We start from the raw sequence: 15638 nt of genomic DNA, 5'->3' as shown, positions 1-15638 counted from the left end.
CTCTCTCTCTCTCTCTCTCTCTCTCTCTCTCTCTCTCTCTCTCTCTCCTTCCATATGCTCAAGGCTCAGAACAATGAGCAGCTAGTCCCATCTTATGCCTGTTGTTCTTACTTGGACACTCAAAGCACCATTGGTGCTTTATTGGGGCCACAGCATAGTCCAGAGCCTAGGACAGTGCCAGAAATGTGGATCATTCTATTAACTTCTCAGTAAGTAAAGTATCAAAGAAGAAAGATGTGTCTGTTTCACACAGAGGTGGCTGATTTTGTAGACCACCTTTCTGCTCTTGATGAGCCAGAGGCAAAACCCAATGTCTCTGTGTTTCTGTCACAGCAAAGGACTTGGCACAGAAAAAAAAATAACTTTAATAAATGCAAGTATGAAAATTAGCTAAATAAAAAAATAAAATGCACTAGAATACACAAAAGGTAAATATTTTATATAGTGATTGAGCTAACTGATACTTTCCGATCCATCAATGACCTCATCATTAATCCCTAAGAGGAAGTGTTCACCCCTAGACTCATTCTAGGTAAACAATATGCCTGTTCTGTGACAATTAATTCAGCATGGCAGAGGTCACAGAACTGTGGCTACACAGAAGCCCTCCTTCTCTTCATTACTTCCTTGACAATGCACATTCCACAAGAGGATTAGTCCTCCAGCCTTTTTTCATTTCCACAGAAGCTCTCTGAACTGTAGCTTCTGAACTCAACAGCTATTTGAGGAATGTTTGTTAGTGTTATTGCTAGGTCATGCCAAATGTACTGTCCCCATTTTTCAGAACTGGTTAAGTGAATCACCGCCCTACAGTGTAAAATCCTCTAAATTTTGCTCATTTGGGAAGCTATACATATTAATACGCAGTGAAATTTTTGTTGGGTTAGAAATCAAAATTGTGTAAGAAAAAATTAATTGATGTCCATCCTACCACAGTGGGCTCCGTACTTTTCCTAACATGGCTTCAACATAATTCTAAAGACATGAAAATATTTTTATACTTATTTTTGTGACTGATTGGTGAATTAAACAAAGTGGTGGGATGAGTGGAGAATGATGTGACATACATTTATCCTTTAGGATATCTGACAGATGAGAAAAACAGCTGAATGGGAAAACGTAAGTATGAAGATTCATATCCTAGAAATAGTGAAAATTTCAACATATATTGAAGTTTAAAATACAAACTGACACAAATTTATATGGCTTTGGGGAAAAGTAGTCTGCCAAAAAAAACGATGGTGTCTCCTTAAATACCAAATCTTTACAAAAAAAAATGCATCCCACCCACAAACACCTGAAGATGTCACATAGGAGCCCAGGGAATCATAAATACTAGATATATACCCAGAGACCACACTTTTCTCCACTCATTGCACACAGTAGACACCTCACCTTGCTCCACCTGAGAAGGGCAGGAACGAGTGGCTGTGTCGAGAAGATTCTGGTGCAAATCGAGAGGGGTCAAACACCTGCAGTGGGAATACAGGGGCCAGGGCAAGTGAGATTCAAATGTTTGCTTTCAACTCATAAGCAAACCCAAATATCCAAAAGTAAGAGTAGGGCTAAGTCTTGGTCCTGAGATACCTTCCCCTGACCTTTTCCCATTGCCCCGATACCTCTGGGTTTGGCCAGACAGTTGGGTTGTGATGAAGGCCATACAAGGAGAGCAAGACAGAGATACCTGTGGGGTGAGTAGTACAAAGACAGACTGGTTATGCCAGTGGGGTAGGGATGGCACTTGTTCCCTTACTCAGCAGAGAACATGCACATGTAAATGGCCCACATGCTAGAAACCATCATTTTGACCACAGGGAAGTAGGATGGGCTTGGCAAAGCACTGAGCACAGGTTGGTTACTAAAAGCCATGCACCTAGGTGTGAGGACAAGAAAGCCTTTGAGAATCACTATTATATCAAGTGAAATGATAACTTTTTCATGAGCCTTCGCCACATTCAACAGTCACAAGCGACTTTCAAAAATGCACTATTGTATTCTCCTTTTTTCCGGATGAGGTTATGGAGTCTCAGTCAGACTGATTGGCCTTTCTTGTTCACACAGCTTCAGTGTGGCAGACGGGAAAATTATACCAATGATTATTGATCCATGTATTTTTTTCTACCATGATGTGGGACTAAGATCTGGTGGATCTGGTGATCAGCTGAACTCTTCTATCAGCTTGAGGTATCCTCAGACATTAGACCACAATCTATCCATGATTTGGGAGTGCCCGAATTTTCTCATTTTCCTCCACCCATAGAAAGAAACACATCTTCCCAGCACTTACCTAATTCTCCTTTGCATCAAATAATAATTTAACAATTAATGCCTAAAGGTTGAAATTCAATATAGAAGTTGGCTTTTATTTACTGAGATTTTGCTGAATTCTAACTGTATGTAAATCAATTCACACACTCCATTCTAACTTAAAGTAAAATCCCTTCACAACTCCTGATATGGAATGGGAGAGCCATTAGAGACTTTGCTAGTTCAGAACTCCTAAAGACACAAGAAAATCTCGTTCTTCTTTGCCTTGCCTGAGTTTATCTGGGGAGTTCATACCTTTGGGTAAAGAGCGTCCATCTGGGAAGGTGACAGGTGTGCTGAGCTCTCTGCCCACACCTGGGACAGGTGGGTAGAGCCTCATGGCCTCCTTGATACACATGGTAGTGTAGGGCATTTGGTCCAGGTGGTCCCTGAAATGAGTCCCATCTGAGTCCCATAGAGCTGGGTTGAGCAGGACCTCCCCATTACCGGAAGATAGGAATCTCTTCTATCATGAGCTCCCACCTACCAGGTGATAGAAGCTCCACCTAGAAGACTCTGCACCTCATCCCTGCATCTCTGCTGGTGCTCAGGGTGTGAGGCCAGAGCATAGAGGATCCACGAGATACCACTGGCTGTGGTGTCATGGCCTTCAAACATGAACGTGTCCACTTCAGCACGCAGGTCCTTATCAGTTAAGCTGCTTCCGTTTTCCATCTGGTGAAGACCACAGATGAGAGAGTAATGTTTGGTGGCCACTCTGTGATTTAGGTCAGGACTCAAGCCTCTCCTCGGGTTTCACATACTCACTCTGGCAAACAGGAGGATGTCCAGAAAATCCAGTCGCCTTTTCTTCTTAACCTTTTCCAGCTCTCCCTCATCTTGAAGCTGAGCCTTCCTTGATTTGATCACTTGATCTATCCAAGGAGAGTAGTTACCAGACAGAAATGAGAGCACAGTTCCCAAGAAGTCCATGGACCCTCTATGTCAATCTCTACTCATTCCAGAGGCCAGCGTGTATATGGTCTAGGGTTGGCTAAGGTGTTAGGGTCTAGAACATCTTATTGAGAGAGGTTTCTGTCCCACCTGGTCCTGCAGTTGTTCAGTCCCAAAAATCACACAGAGGTCTACATCAATTATAAACTGATTGGCCTATTAGCTCGGTCTTCTTATTAACTCTTATAACTTATTTTATCCCATAATTCTTGTCTGTGTTAGCCACGTAGCTTGGTTTTCAGCAAGGCAGTCACATGTTGCTTGCTCTGTGGCTGGGTTATGACTGCAGACTGCGTTTTCCTCTTCCCAGAATTCTCCTGTTCTCATTTGCCTTGCCTCTATCTCCTGCCTCGTTGCCCTGCCTATACTTCCTGCCTGACTACTAGCCAATCAGTGTTTATTAAACAAGAACAAAAAACAAATCTTTACAGAATAAAACCATTGTTCCACAGCAACATCTGACAGACACCAAGTTGCCCCTTGGGATAACAACTGGAGAAGATCTTTTCCAATGTTGTTTGGATGGATTTTATTAAATATAATCAATGTGATGCCCCGGATAACCACTGCATAGCATTTAGCACCCTACATCTTAGCTTCCTTGTTCTTGGAAAGTATCCAACATAAGTTCATCTTACATCCTTCAGAGGAGCAAGGGACCTGATCCTGTCTCAAAGATCATGGTTATCATTTTTAGGCTGAGCCTGGCAAAAGAAGGGAGAGAAAAGAAACAAATAGGACCTGTATGATCATGGGCAAGTCGGTAGGCACTGATAGCCTGGCGGCCATTAGAAGACAGATTGTAGATGGTGTCATTCTGGTGAAAGATGTTCCTCACACGGAAAAAAAAGAGATTGTTCAGGTCCTCAACTGCTTGGATGTAGGGCTGGTATTTTCTGTGAATACAACACAATGACAATAAGGAGATATGACCCAGAGACAGGGTAGTAAGTTCCTTGTTATGGACAGAGATAACACCAGAACTCATGATATTTCTCTCTTATACCCTTGTAACCACCATTGTCTTTAAAAGATGGCATGGCCATTCAGGCTGCCACCTGGGAATTAATGGTACATCTGAGGCAGGGTAGTGCCTGATATAGAGTTAGAGCATGGCCTAATTTCTTGCTGTATAAGGAAAGATCCTGTGTTTTATAGATGTTGGTATCTAATATGTTCCATCTGCCTCTCAGGGAAAGCCACATTAGTTGGAAAAACTAAAGACCCTAGAGTTCAGGGATGTTACTCACCCATCCAACTGGACACTGCCCTCATGACTGAAGGCACACTTCATGATGGTGTCCAAGGTCATCAAGGAGATGTGTTGGAAGATCTCCAGGGTGGAATCCTGGCCAACAATCTGTTCCCATTTATCCTATAGAGGAAGTTGAAACCTGGCCCCAAGTATCCAAGAATGCTGGTGCTACCTAGAGTAGACTCATTCCCTGCACCTCTAGATACCATTTTCTATCTCCCTGTACCAGGTGTTGTGCCAGATGGCTGATTTTCATTGTCAACTTAGTTGGATTAAAATACACCAAGGAAACTCACAGGACACTCCAACAGGGAAGCAGGTATGCTAATTACAGACCTTTACTCTCCTTCTGCTCCTCCAAATTAACCCCCTAGCTCTGTAATAGAACACCTCCTGCAGCCCCCCTTTCCACCTCTGCCCCCAGATCCAGTGACTCCCAATGATTTCCCCTCCTAAACTCCCTCCCCCAACCCCAGCTTTAGCCTAGCCCCAAACTATGTGGGAACCCACTGGCCACCCTAACCAGGGATGCAAGTAGGGATGCAAGCTGCAGATATTCACCCCTCCCTCCATTCCTCCAAGTCCAATCACTTAATCTCATGCCCACCTCTTAAGTATCATACTACTATGGCCTCTCCTCGCTCTCCATCCTCATTCCCAGGAGACTAAGAAGATCCTGGTAGAACATCTGCTTACTTCCCTCTTGTGAAACTCCTCCATCATCCCCAGATCAATCACCATTCCTATGCCCCAGTACTCAGAAACAGATTTTACCTGGAACCCCCAGTGCCTACACCTATCAGGACCTGGAAGATTTTCTTATAGGCAAAACACACCACCACATACTTCTAAGACCCACATTGGAAACAGAAAATAAGGAACAAAACACTACCACCAAAAGTAACTGGAGTTAACAACCACTGGTCATTAATATTGCCTAATATCAATGATCTCAATTCACCTATAAAAAGGTACAGGTTAAGAGAATGAGTACAAAAACAGGATCCAGCAGTCTACTGTTTACAAGAAAAACATCTCAACTTCAAGACAGAAACTACCTCAGAGTAAAGGGTTGGGAAAAGGTTTTCCAATCAAACAGATCTAAGAAACAAGCAGGTTCTGGCTATCCTAATAGCTAACAAAATGGATTTCAAACTACAATCAATCAGAAGAGATGGAGAACTCATGCCAGGAATAATTCATCAAGATGAAGTCTCAATCCTGAATATCTATGCCCTTAATATAAAAGCACGCACATATGTATAAGAAACATTACTAAAACTGAAATCACACATCAAACCTCACACACTAATAGTAGGAGATTTCAACACTCCTCCCTCACCAATGGACAGGTCAATCAAACAGAAACTTAACAGAGAAATAAGAGAACTAACAGATGTAATGAATCAAATGGACTTAACAGACATCTATAGAACATTCCACCCAATCAGAAAGAATATACCTTCTTCTCAGTATCTCATGGAATCTTCTCGAAAATTGATTACATACTTGGTAACAAAACAAACATCCACAGATACAAAAAAATTGGAGTAGCCACCTGTGTCTTATCGGATCTCCCTGGAGTTAAATTGGAATTTAACATCAATACCAGCCCCAGAAAGCCTACAAACTCATGGAAACTGAAGAGTCAACTACTGAACCACCCCCGGGTCAAGGAAGAAATAAAGGAAAAATTAAAGTCTTCCTTGAATTCAATGAAAATGAAGACACACTATACCCAAATCTATGGGACACTATGAAAGCAATGCTAAGAGGAAAGTTCATAGCACTTTATGTGGGCCCACATAAAGAAAACAGAGAAAGCTCAAATTAAAGACTGAACAGCACACATGAAAACTCTAAAAAGAAGAAGAAGAAGAAGAAGAAGAAGAAGAAGAAGAAGAAGAAGAAGAAGAAGAAGAAGAAGAAGAAGAAGAAGAAGATGATGATGATTTACCCAGGACGAGTAGAAGACTGGAAATAATCAAACTGGGGGCTGAAATCAACAAAATAGAAACACAGAAAACAATCCAAAGAATAAATGAAACAAAGAGCTGGCTCTTGGAAAAAATCAACAAGATTGGCAAACCCCTATCCAAACTAATCAAAAGGCAGAGAGAGAACATGCAAATTACAAGATCAGAAAGGGATTCAAATTGGAAAGGAAGATGTCAAACTTTTCTTAATTGCAGATGATATGATAGTGCATATAAGTGACCACAAAAACTCTACCAGAGAACACCTACCACTGATAAATACCTTCGGTGATGTGGCAAGATACAAAATCAACTCAAAAAAATCAGTAGCCCTCCTATACACAAAGGATAAAGAAGCCGAAAGGAAAATCAGAGAAACATCACCTTTCACAATAGCCACAAATAGCATAAAGTATCTTGGGGTAACACTAACCAAGGAAGTGAAAGATCTGTTTGACAAGAACTTTAAGTCTTTGAAGAAAGAAATTGAAGAGGATACCAGAAAATGGAAAGATCTCCCAAGTTCTTGGATTGGTAGGATCAACAAAGCAAAAATGGCAATCCTACTAAAGTCAATCTATAGATTCAGTGCAATCTCCATCAAGATCCGAACAAAATTCTTCACAGACTTTGAGAGAACAATAATCAACTTTATATGGAAAAACAAAAAAAAACCAGGATAGCCAAAACAATCCTATAGGATAAAGGAACTTCTGGAGGCATTACCATCCCTGACTTCCTCATTTCTTCTGTCCTCCCTATTCCTCTCCTCTCCACTCCTTTTCTCTCCCCACATCTCGATCCTCTCTGTGCATTGACTTTTGAGGAACCTATTTCACATGATAAATTGAGTGTTAATCCATGTGACTGTGTCTGAGGTTTCCACATTAAAGAGTAGAGTCTGAGCATGTCCTAGGAGTGGGTGTGTGGATATGAGAGTGATAAGGGTAGAGGTGAAGGAGAGAGGGAGCGAGAAAAAGAGAGGCACACATAAAGAGAAGACTCACCAGCATTACATGAACAGAATCTGCCATGATTCTCACATAAGGTTTCAGGATATCATAGTGGAAAGCTGGGGTCAACATTCGTCGGTGCTGGAACCATGTTTCTCCATTCAACAAAAGCAAACCATACCCTGGACAGAGATGATTGTGTGACTGAGCATATGAGCAATGGGATTGGAAGCCTAGGGAAAACTCAGAGAGACAAACATTGGAAGAACAGGAAGACAAAGAAGGATGAAAAAAAAAAAAGACTAGTACTTTTCAATAATAGGTTTTCCCTAATTGACCTGGCACTTATGATGTGATCATGATAGCTACAACATAAAGATTTAAAATAGCGAGGGAAGGATGTAGAAAGACAAGCATGGCAGGCTAAAAATGTTGGCAAATAGGAAATATGACAACACACGGAAGAGGTTAACGTCTGGTTAGAAGAGAAATGAAATTAAAAGGAAGGGATATATAGAAGGTAATGGTCCATCTCCATTGTTCTCAATGAATCAAGATACAGGTTTTGGTAAACCCAAGTGGAGAGTGACCACAGTTGGTGTTTAAATGACTGTACATACCAATCCAAGGAGCTAGAAATCTGTAGGAACCATGACTTTTGGGGTCTGGAAAAGAAAGTAAGGCATTAGTAAGAAACAAAGAAAGATGTAGTGGCCTGAGATGGCTACATAAGCCCAGAGAGTACCACGAAATCTTAACAACTGTCTATTGTCAGTTTGCCTCATGCTACTTCCCACTGTTTTCCATCCCCCTTGACAGTCTGACTTAGGGAGGCAACCTCTCTAGACCAGAAGCTAAATATCCCAAGGATTAGGATGGTGTATTAGCAAGACACATCAATTATTAGGTCCCCAACCCCAAGGAATAAGACAACCTTGTGATTTAACTGCAGTTGCTAATAGCTTAGTCATCCACAATACAGAACAGAACAATTAGAAGATTCAAACCCAAGTCACTAGAGATACGAAATTGATTTTATCTATAACTGGCCATCCCAATTCAGTTAAAAATGGTAAATAAATTGGACTCATACTACTATTTTAACGTTGTAGTGCTAAGCAGCAAGAAAGTATTAAGTAAGTATTGTTGGTCATGCAAGGTCATGACCAGGAAACATGAAAAGTACTGTTTAGGCATTAGTAACTGAATTGTCACTTCTTCCTGTACCTCACAGACCCAGATATAAACCAAGAATGGAAGATCCACGATGGTGATGGAGTTTCACCCTTACCTGATCTCCCCAGAATCACCTTTATGTAGTCAGGGTCATACACCTGTATGCGCATTTTGGACCCCCAGAACCACCGTGGGCAGGCACTTGGGAAATTCTTTACTCGTGTTAGAATCTCTTGAAGCTCCTGGTCCTCAGAGATCTGATATCAGGTGAAAAATGAATCACTAAGAATACTTGGTGCCACATGTACTTGGTGACTCATGTTTGTAATCTCAACACATCACTTGGGAGGCAGAAATCAGAGGATCTCTGCTGGTATGAGGCCAATATAGGCTGCATAATGAGTCCCAGGCCAGACTAGGCTACATTGCAACACATTGCCAAAAAAAAAAAAAAAATAGCAAAACCTCAAAGTAAAATAAGAAGAAATCATCTCTTCTTTTACTTCTTGGTCCTAAATAAAGAAAGGGCAGAACAACCTCAGGAATGTGGTGAGGATGGTTCCACAGAACCTAGGATTAGAGAGCAGCATGATGGCCTCCTGTGCTATCTTCTAGACTCTGTTCTCCCACTTTAGCCAGATGCTGTGGTCCTGTTAGATAAAGCTTACCCCATAACCTCAACTCTGTCTCATATTCCAAATATCCTAGATGTTCTTAAATGTGGTCAACTTTTGTCATGTGCCTCTCTCTGCGACCTTTTACCTAGTTCTGTGCCTATTCCTCCAGAGGTGACAGAGGCTCTCCCAGCCCCTAGGCTGCTTTTTTAATCTCCTTTTGGGAAGACTACACTTGTGCCAGGCCCTTGGTTGGGCATTGAGGAACAGTGTGCTTAACAACATGGAGCACACACACTACAGGCTGTGCAGGAGTAGAGCCCATAAATAAAAGAACTCTGAATAATAGTGAATCTCTAGCAATGGCCCTCACATCTGCTGAACAACTTTCCTGACCCTTAGGATTTAAACCTATAAATCATCTATTCGTCAGCTCTGTCAGTCTTAGATATATCTACGTAATCAGTTGCTTCACCCAATAGCAAAGTGAATCCCTTTAACACACTTGGCACTCTCTATGATTCCTGCCTGTTGTTACCAAGCACAGGACAGATTCTATCACACTAATAGCCATGTTCTCAGACAAACTCTGTGCTAGGAGGAGAGGATGAAGAGAAACGAGGGCAGGGGTACCACCAAGGAGCCCAGCTTTTTTAGAACAGGTGAGGCTGTGGGATTTACTTTGCCTGGAAAGGAAAAGGCTTAGGTAGGACCCACTACAACCTCCCAAATCCAGGGCTCTTTAAACTGATGACAGATCTGCATAAGGAAGGAGGGTGCAGCAGAGTCGACAGTATTAAGACCAGGCTCTTTTGAGCAGTGAGCCCCTATTTGCTGAAGTGAGCACAACCTGAGATGTGTCCCATTCTGAGCAGAGTGACCCATAAAGGACCTGTGCTTATTTTATAGCAAAGTCTATTCTGTAAAGTTGATGGCTCTTCTCTGAGACCCCCACCCAACCTTCCCTTTCCTTCATACCTTGTGCCCAAAGAACCAGTTGGCAGGTGGGAATGGGAACTGCTGGGTAACTCTGAGTAGCCATTGCCTGTGCACATAGAACTGGATCACCTTGAAGAGCAGCAGGAGCAGGCTGAGCACAGAGGCCACTTGCAGGAAGCCGGAAATGCTGTCTGGGAATCTGGTAAGACTCAAAGCAGAGACACTCATGGTGCAAATGGCTTCTGGATCACTGATTCTCCCTCACTTTCACTAGCACCCTGGTGTCCACAAGCCCCAGGAAGACTGCCCCACCTACTTGTGGGAGGGAGATGGGTGTGAGCAGAGCTTGATTTCAATATCAGAGTTGATCAACCTGAACAACCTGCTTATGGAAGCAGTGACATGAAAGACATATCAAGTGACAGTGGTTAAATGTCCTTTTATGCACATAGCTTACAAGTATTTGTAAAAGAGCTACAAAAAGAACTGGTGAAGGCTGGCTTCAAGGAGTTCATGGCTTAGTTTACCAAACGTTCATTAGAAGAGGCTCTTGGTACTATTTCCAAGATTTCAGGAATGGAAAATTATGACAAAAAGGTGAATTGAGGGGTTACATGGGGGAAAGACATTGAAAGTGTGCTATAGGGTTTCCTAATGGATGTCAGAACTGTCTGTGCCAGCATCCTCTGAAATAGACCTCTGCTCTTGTGGCAGTCACCATCCAGTGACCCACAGTGACGGCTGGTGAATAGTGTATTGCACTTAGATTCAGGAGGGTTTCCTAATGGATGTCAGAACTGTCTGTGCCAGCATCGGATGTCAGAACTGTCTGTGCCAGCATCCTCTAAAATAGACCTCTGCTCTTGTGGCAGTCACCATCCAGTGACACACAGTGACGGCTGGTGAATGGTGTATTGCACTTAGATTCAGGATGTTTAAGACAGAGGTCAGGCCGGGCGGTGGTGGCGCACGCCTTTAATCCCAGCACTCGGGAGGCAGAGGCAGGCGGATCTCTGTGAGTTCGAGACCAGCCTGGTCTACAAGAGCTAGTTCCAGGACAGGCTCCAAAGCCACAGAGAAACCCTGTCTCGAAAAACCAAAAAAAAAGAGACAGAGGTCAGCCTCATTACATATACCATGAGCAATGTAACCTCTCTGAGCTCAGCGTCTTCATTTACAATGTGAGATCTTGATCCCTTTCTAGATATATAATAAGATACACTGTTTTTCCCATCATTAAACAAATTTCACAAATATTTATTGAACTGACATTCTTGTGATCAATGGCAGAAGACAGTATTCATGCAATAAAATTTGAAAGGGCTGTATCAGAGGAAGAAGCATTAACTACTTTCCTACTGTTAAGATAAAGCATAGTGATCAAGGCAATTTATAGATTGAGGACTCATTTGGACTTATGGTTCCAGAGGGATATGCATCTATCATGACAGGGAGGCATGGTGGTTAGAGCAAGAAGCTAAGAATTCATATCTTCAGTTATGAGCAGAAAGCAGAGAGAGAGAGAGAGAGAGAGAGAGAGAGAGAGAGAGAGAGAGAGAGAGAGAGAATTGGAAGTGGGCTGAGGCTCTAATTTCCCAAAGGCCACTACTAATGATAAATGTCTCCAGCAAAGGTTCCTCACCCAAACTGCACCATCAGGTCCAGACTGTGTTTTCAAACTTCTGAACCAATGGGGAACATTTGTCACTTAAACCACCACAAATGTCTACTACGGAAGGGAAAACTAAAACGGAATAGAGCCCTAAAGGATGAACCGGAAATCACCAACGTGAAGGGACCAATGAAGTCGGCAGAGCACAGAATGGAAATAGGTTCATATGCAGTAACTTCACTCTCAGTTTTCCACGATTCTCTAAGGTCGACAGGAAAAGTTCAAAAACAAGATATTTCAGGAAGAATCCTAAGGAAGCCATCTCTCCTGAGGCAGCAACTTGACCTGCTTCTTCACACACTCAAATTCTTGTTCCGAACACACATTCTTCATTGCCCTGCATTTGATCCCTGAATTATGCTCTCTGTCAAACCCATGCAGCTATGTATACCTAATCCACTCAATATTTTGAGTTTTGAGGTTATTTTCCTTCTTGAGTTCTTCAAACTCAGGCTTGTAATTGCTCACATGAACTGAACATACTTTGTTCGAAGTAATGATCAGCTTTTGCTTGTTTTCTCTCATAACTACCCTATAAAACAACATAATGTAAATATCTCAATCTAAAGTAGAAAGCCCAGGATCATTCTGTAGCAGGCTTTCATTTGGGCCACCAACCAGCTCCCAAATCATGACATGGAGACTTACTAGTTATGAATGCTCGGCCTTATCTTTTACTCTTCCCATTTGCTCTTTTAACTTAATTTAACCTGTTCTCTTCACTTATGTTTTTCTTCACGGCTTTTTACCTTTCTTTCATTTTGTATGCCCTATTCACTGACTGGCTGGCCCTGGGTATCTCCCCCTCTTTTTCTCCCTTGTTCTCTCTTTCTCGCTCTTCCCCTCTCTCTCTCTCCCCCTTTCCCTGTCTCTCTCTTTTCTGGAACCTAGATTCCTCCTCCTACTTCTTCTCTCCCACCCACAAGCTCCACTTATTTCTCTAATGTCTAGTTATTAGCCATTCAGCTTTTTATTAGACAAATCAGGCGTCTTAGGCAGGCAAGGTAAAACAAACACAATACATCTTAAACAAATTCAAAGACATCTTTGCCTAGTTAAAATTATATTCCACAACATCGTTCAGCTGGTAAGATTTGCAGCCAGGCACTCTGGGTCCAAATACGATCTAATGCTAAGCTTGACCATTAGTGTGGATAAAGTAAGGATGAGGCTAAGCAACTGGTCCATGCAACAGCTAAGCTTATAGCAGGATCATTTTATCTCAGTTATGGTTTTCTGTATTTTGTGGTCTATTTTTTCCCCTTTGGTGTATCTAGTGACAGGAAGATGAGACTCATTATATATATATATATATATTGGTGCAATGTAGCTCTCACTATTCAGAAAAGTTTCTAGAAGAAGATGATGACAAGCCATGTGACTGGATGTGCACAGACAGTGAACATAATGTTCAGGGAGATTTTAGAACCTTACAGAAAAATAATAAAAACAGAGCATAGTGGCTGGAGTTCTTTTTTCCTGTGGGTAGATTGCATCAGTATATTCATGATTTTTGGGTTTGGCAAAATTGAATTTGATATCAATGCAATTGTATATCAGTCACTTACATTTATGCCTTTCCAAAGGCCAAATAGCTCAGGTAAACCTCTTATTTTCAAATTACCTTTTAATGTTTACTTTTCCAAAATGAATAAGTCCCTCGTTAAAAAAAACTACATTGAGAAAACAATATAACTATGTACCTGTGAAATTACTAACAGCATTGACAAGATGCCTATGACAAATTTAGTAGCTTAATTAACGTCAAAAAAGCTTGCATGCCTTTTTAAAGAAAAAATACAAGAAAAAAATCTATGCACATTAATATTTTTGCATTTTTGAAACCACTGAACATATCAGTTTTACTCCTGACTCCATAGTAGAATACATATTGTACAAGTATGGACAGATGTCATGAATAAAATGGACTATTTTTAAGATAATAGTTACACATTTGAAATCAAAGAGCATCATTTTTGTTTTTGTTCCTTTTTTGAGACATGACCTTACTGTGTAATTCTGGCTGATCTGGAACTCATTCTGTACATGAAGCTGACCTCAAACTCAGAGATCAGCCAGCCAAGCGCTGAGATTGAAGGTGTGTGCCCCTACGGTATGTTCTCTCATTTGTTGCTCCTAGCCCTGCTCTTCAGATTTAGATGTAAAAAACTGAAATACCCTCAGGGCCAAGAAAGTGAAAAACAACTGTGGAGGAGGAGAAAAAAGGAGCTGTAGAGAGGGAATAGCGGGTCCTGGGTGCTATAGAAAGGAAGGGGACAATGGGGAGATACTTTAACTGAGGAGTGGGGGAGGAAATGAAATGGCAGAGGAACAAAAGAGAGATAAATGGCACTAAGGATGTCAGAGAAAGCCACAGAAAAACATATTGATCCATTGGCTTGCATAGAAATACATCGTGTGTGTGTGTGTGTGTGTGTGTGTGTGTGTGTGTGTGTGTGTGTACATATTCGGGGCTGGGTATAGTGTTAGGCTAAACAGGGAAATGACACTCCTCCAGGTGCCATTGACTGTCTGATAAATCCCTAGGCCTGCTACGGGAAGCTGCCCTTTGCGTTGTCGGTCAGGAGGGTCTGGAGACTCCTGAACAATGCAGAGTTTTATTGTGCTGCCCTTGGTTACCTCACAGAACTTGAAGGTAAGGTCCTACTGATGATGACACCATACATTTTGGACACTGGACTTGTTGAAACCTAAGCAGGTGCCCTTGTACCGGTTGAATGCTTTCCGAGAGCTTTGGTCCCTTCCAGCACCCACTGCTGACTGTGCTTGTAACTTCTCTAGCTGTCTGCTTGTCTATTCTCTCTCTTCTCTGAGAAATAAAAGGACAAATCGTGTTTCTTTCCTGTTTGCCCTGAGCTGTCTCTAAGAAATCCCCAACTGCACAGGTAGCACAGCAAAGGACACTTGAGGGCTCTGTGTGTGTGCGTGTGTACATGCACCTGTGAGTGTATATGTGTATGTGTGTGTGTGTGTAATACAACAAGCAGGCACTACCCATGTTATGAAAGACTTTTCATAGTGACAAGGAAGTGCTCTCTGGGTGCAGTGCATAGAGAGGGCTGTTGGCAGGTGTCAAGAAGAGACAGGGTTGCCAGGTGGGGTTGTCAAGTTTACTGGGGTGTGAGAAGAAACCAATAGGAACTTGGAACTGCAACTTTGGGGCACTGGTCCAGAGCTTGTCTAAAGGTATAAGAAAAGGGAGCAAGGCCTGCGGATCCTCCACCCTCCTTAATCAGAGACAGAGAACCTTTCTCATGACCCTGGGCTCTGAGTTTCCTGGTTTTCTGTTATGAATTCAGATTAAGAAGTAGGAGCCTGGGCAAGGTTCCCCTATGCCTACTGCTCCAGTACAGGCAGTTTGTTGGCTTCTGAGCATCTGTGCCCAGGCTGTATACAGCTATGGGGTAAAGCACTTTCAGGAGAGGGTGGAGTTTCCTTGTAGGAAAGGGTTCAAGACCCATGGTGGTAAAGAACCTGACAGGCAGTGGAGGAGGGTTGGGTTATTCTCTACCCTGAATGGTCAGTTATTGGCCTGGTCTTATTGTCTGTTGAAACCCCTACCAATACAGATATGGTGGTACAAGGAATGATTTTGGTGAAACAGTCTTAACCACTACTTTTTATGTTGGTTCTGAGTTTTCTGAAATTGGTTTTCTCCAGCAAGTCAGGGAGCTGGGATAGTGGAGGGGAAGGGAAGTACGGTATCCCCGGAAGAGGATGATAGTGGAGGGGAAGGGAAGTACGGTATCCCCGGAAGAGGATGATAGTGGA

At 42.2% G+C, this 15638-nt stretch overlaps 1 protein-coding gene across 2 annotated transcripts in view; it reads right to left on the bottom strand.

The window, feature by feature from the left end:
- The window catches only part of LOC101980150 (cytochrome P450 4A12), a 12705-nt gene extending 2218 nt beyond the window's left edge, over positions 1-10487 (bottom strand). Inside the window, exons 1-11 of one of the 2 annotated variants that reach the window (XM_005353606.1) lie at positions 10214-10487; positions 8737-8878; positions 8066-8110; positions 7500-7678; positions 4512-4636; positions 4003-4157; positions 3076-3182; positions 2795-2982; positions 2563-2696; positions 1620-1684; positions 1396-1472 (exon numbers count right to left, since the gene is read on the bottom strand). In XM_005353606.1, the coding sequence (XP_005353663.1) occupies positions 1396-1472; positions 1620-1684; positions 2563-2696; positions 2795-2982; positions 3076-3182; positions 4003-4157; positions 4512-4636; positions 7500-7678; positions 8066-8110; positions 8737-8878; positions 10214-10402 (1406 nt within the window). In that variant the 5' untranslated portion in view covers positions 10403-10487. The remainder of the gene's footprint in view (positions 1-1395; positions 1473-1619; positions 1685-2562; positions 2697-2794; positions 2983-3075; positions 3183-4002; positions 4158-4511; positions 4637-7499; positions 7679-8065; positions 8111-8736; positions 8879-10213) is intronic. The other variant, XM_005353607.1, reaches the window with a different exon arrangement.
- Positions 10488-15638: the final 5151 nt, after the last annotated feature.

Source organism: Microtus ochrogaster, chromosome 10 (genome assembly GCF_000317375.1).
Source record: "Microtus ochrogaster isolate Prairie Vole_2 chromosome 10, MicOch1.0, whole genome shotgun sequence".
NCBI classification, from domain to species: domain Eukaryota; kingdom Metazoa; phylum Chordata; class Mammalia; order Rodentia; family Cricetidae; genus Microtus; species Microtus ochrogaster.
The sequence above is the reverse complement of the archived record's forward strand: the minus strand, read 5'-3'. Positions and strand labels throughout refer to the sequence as shown.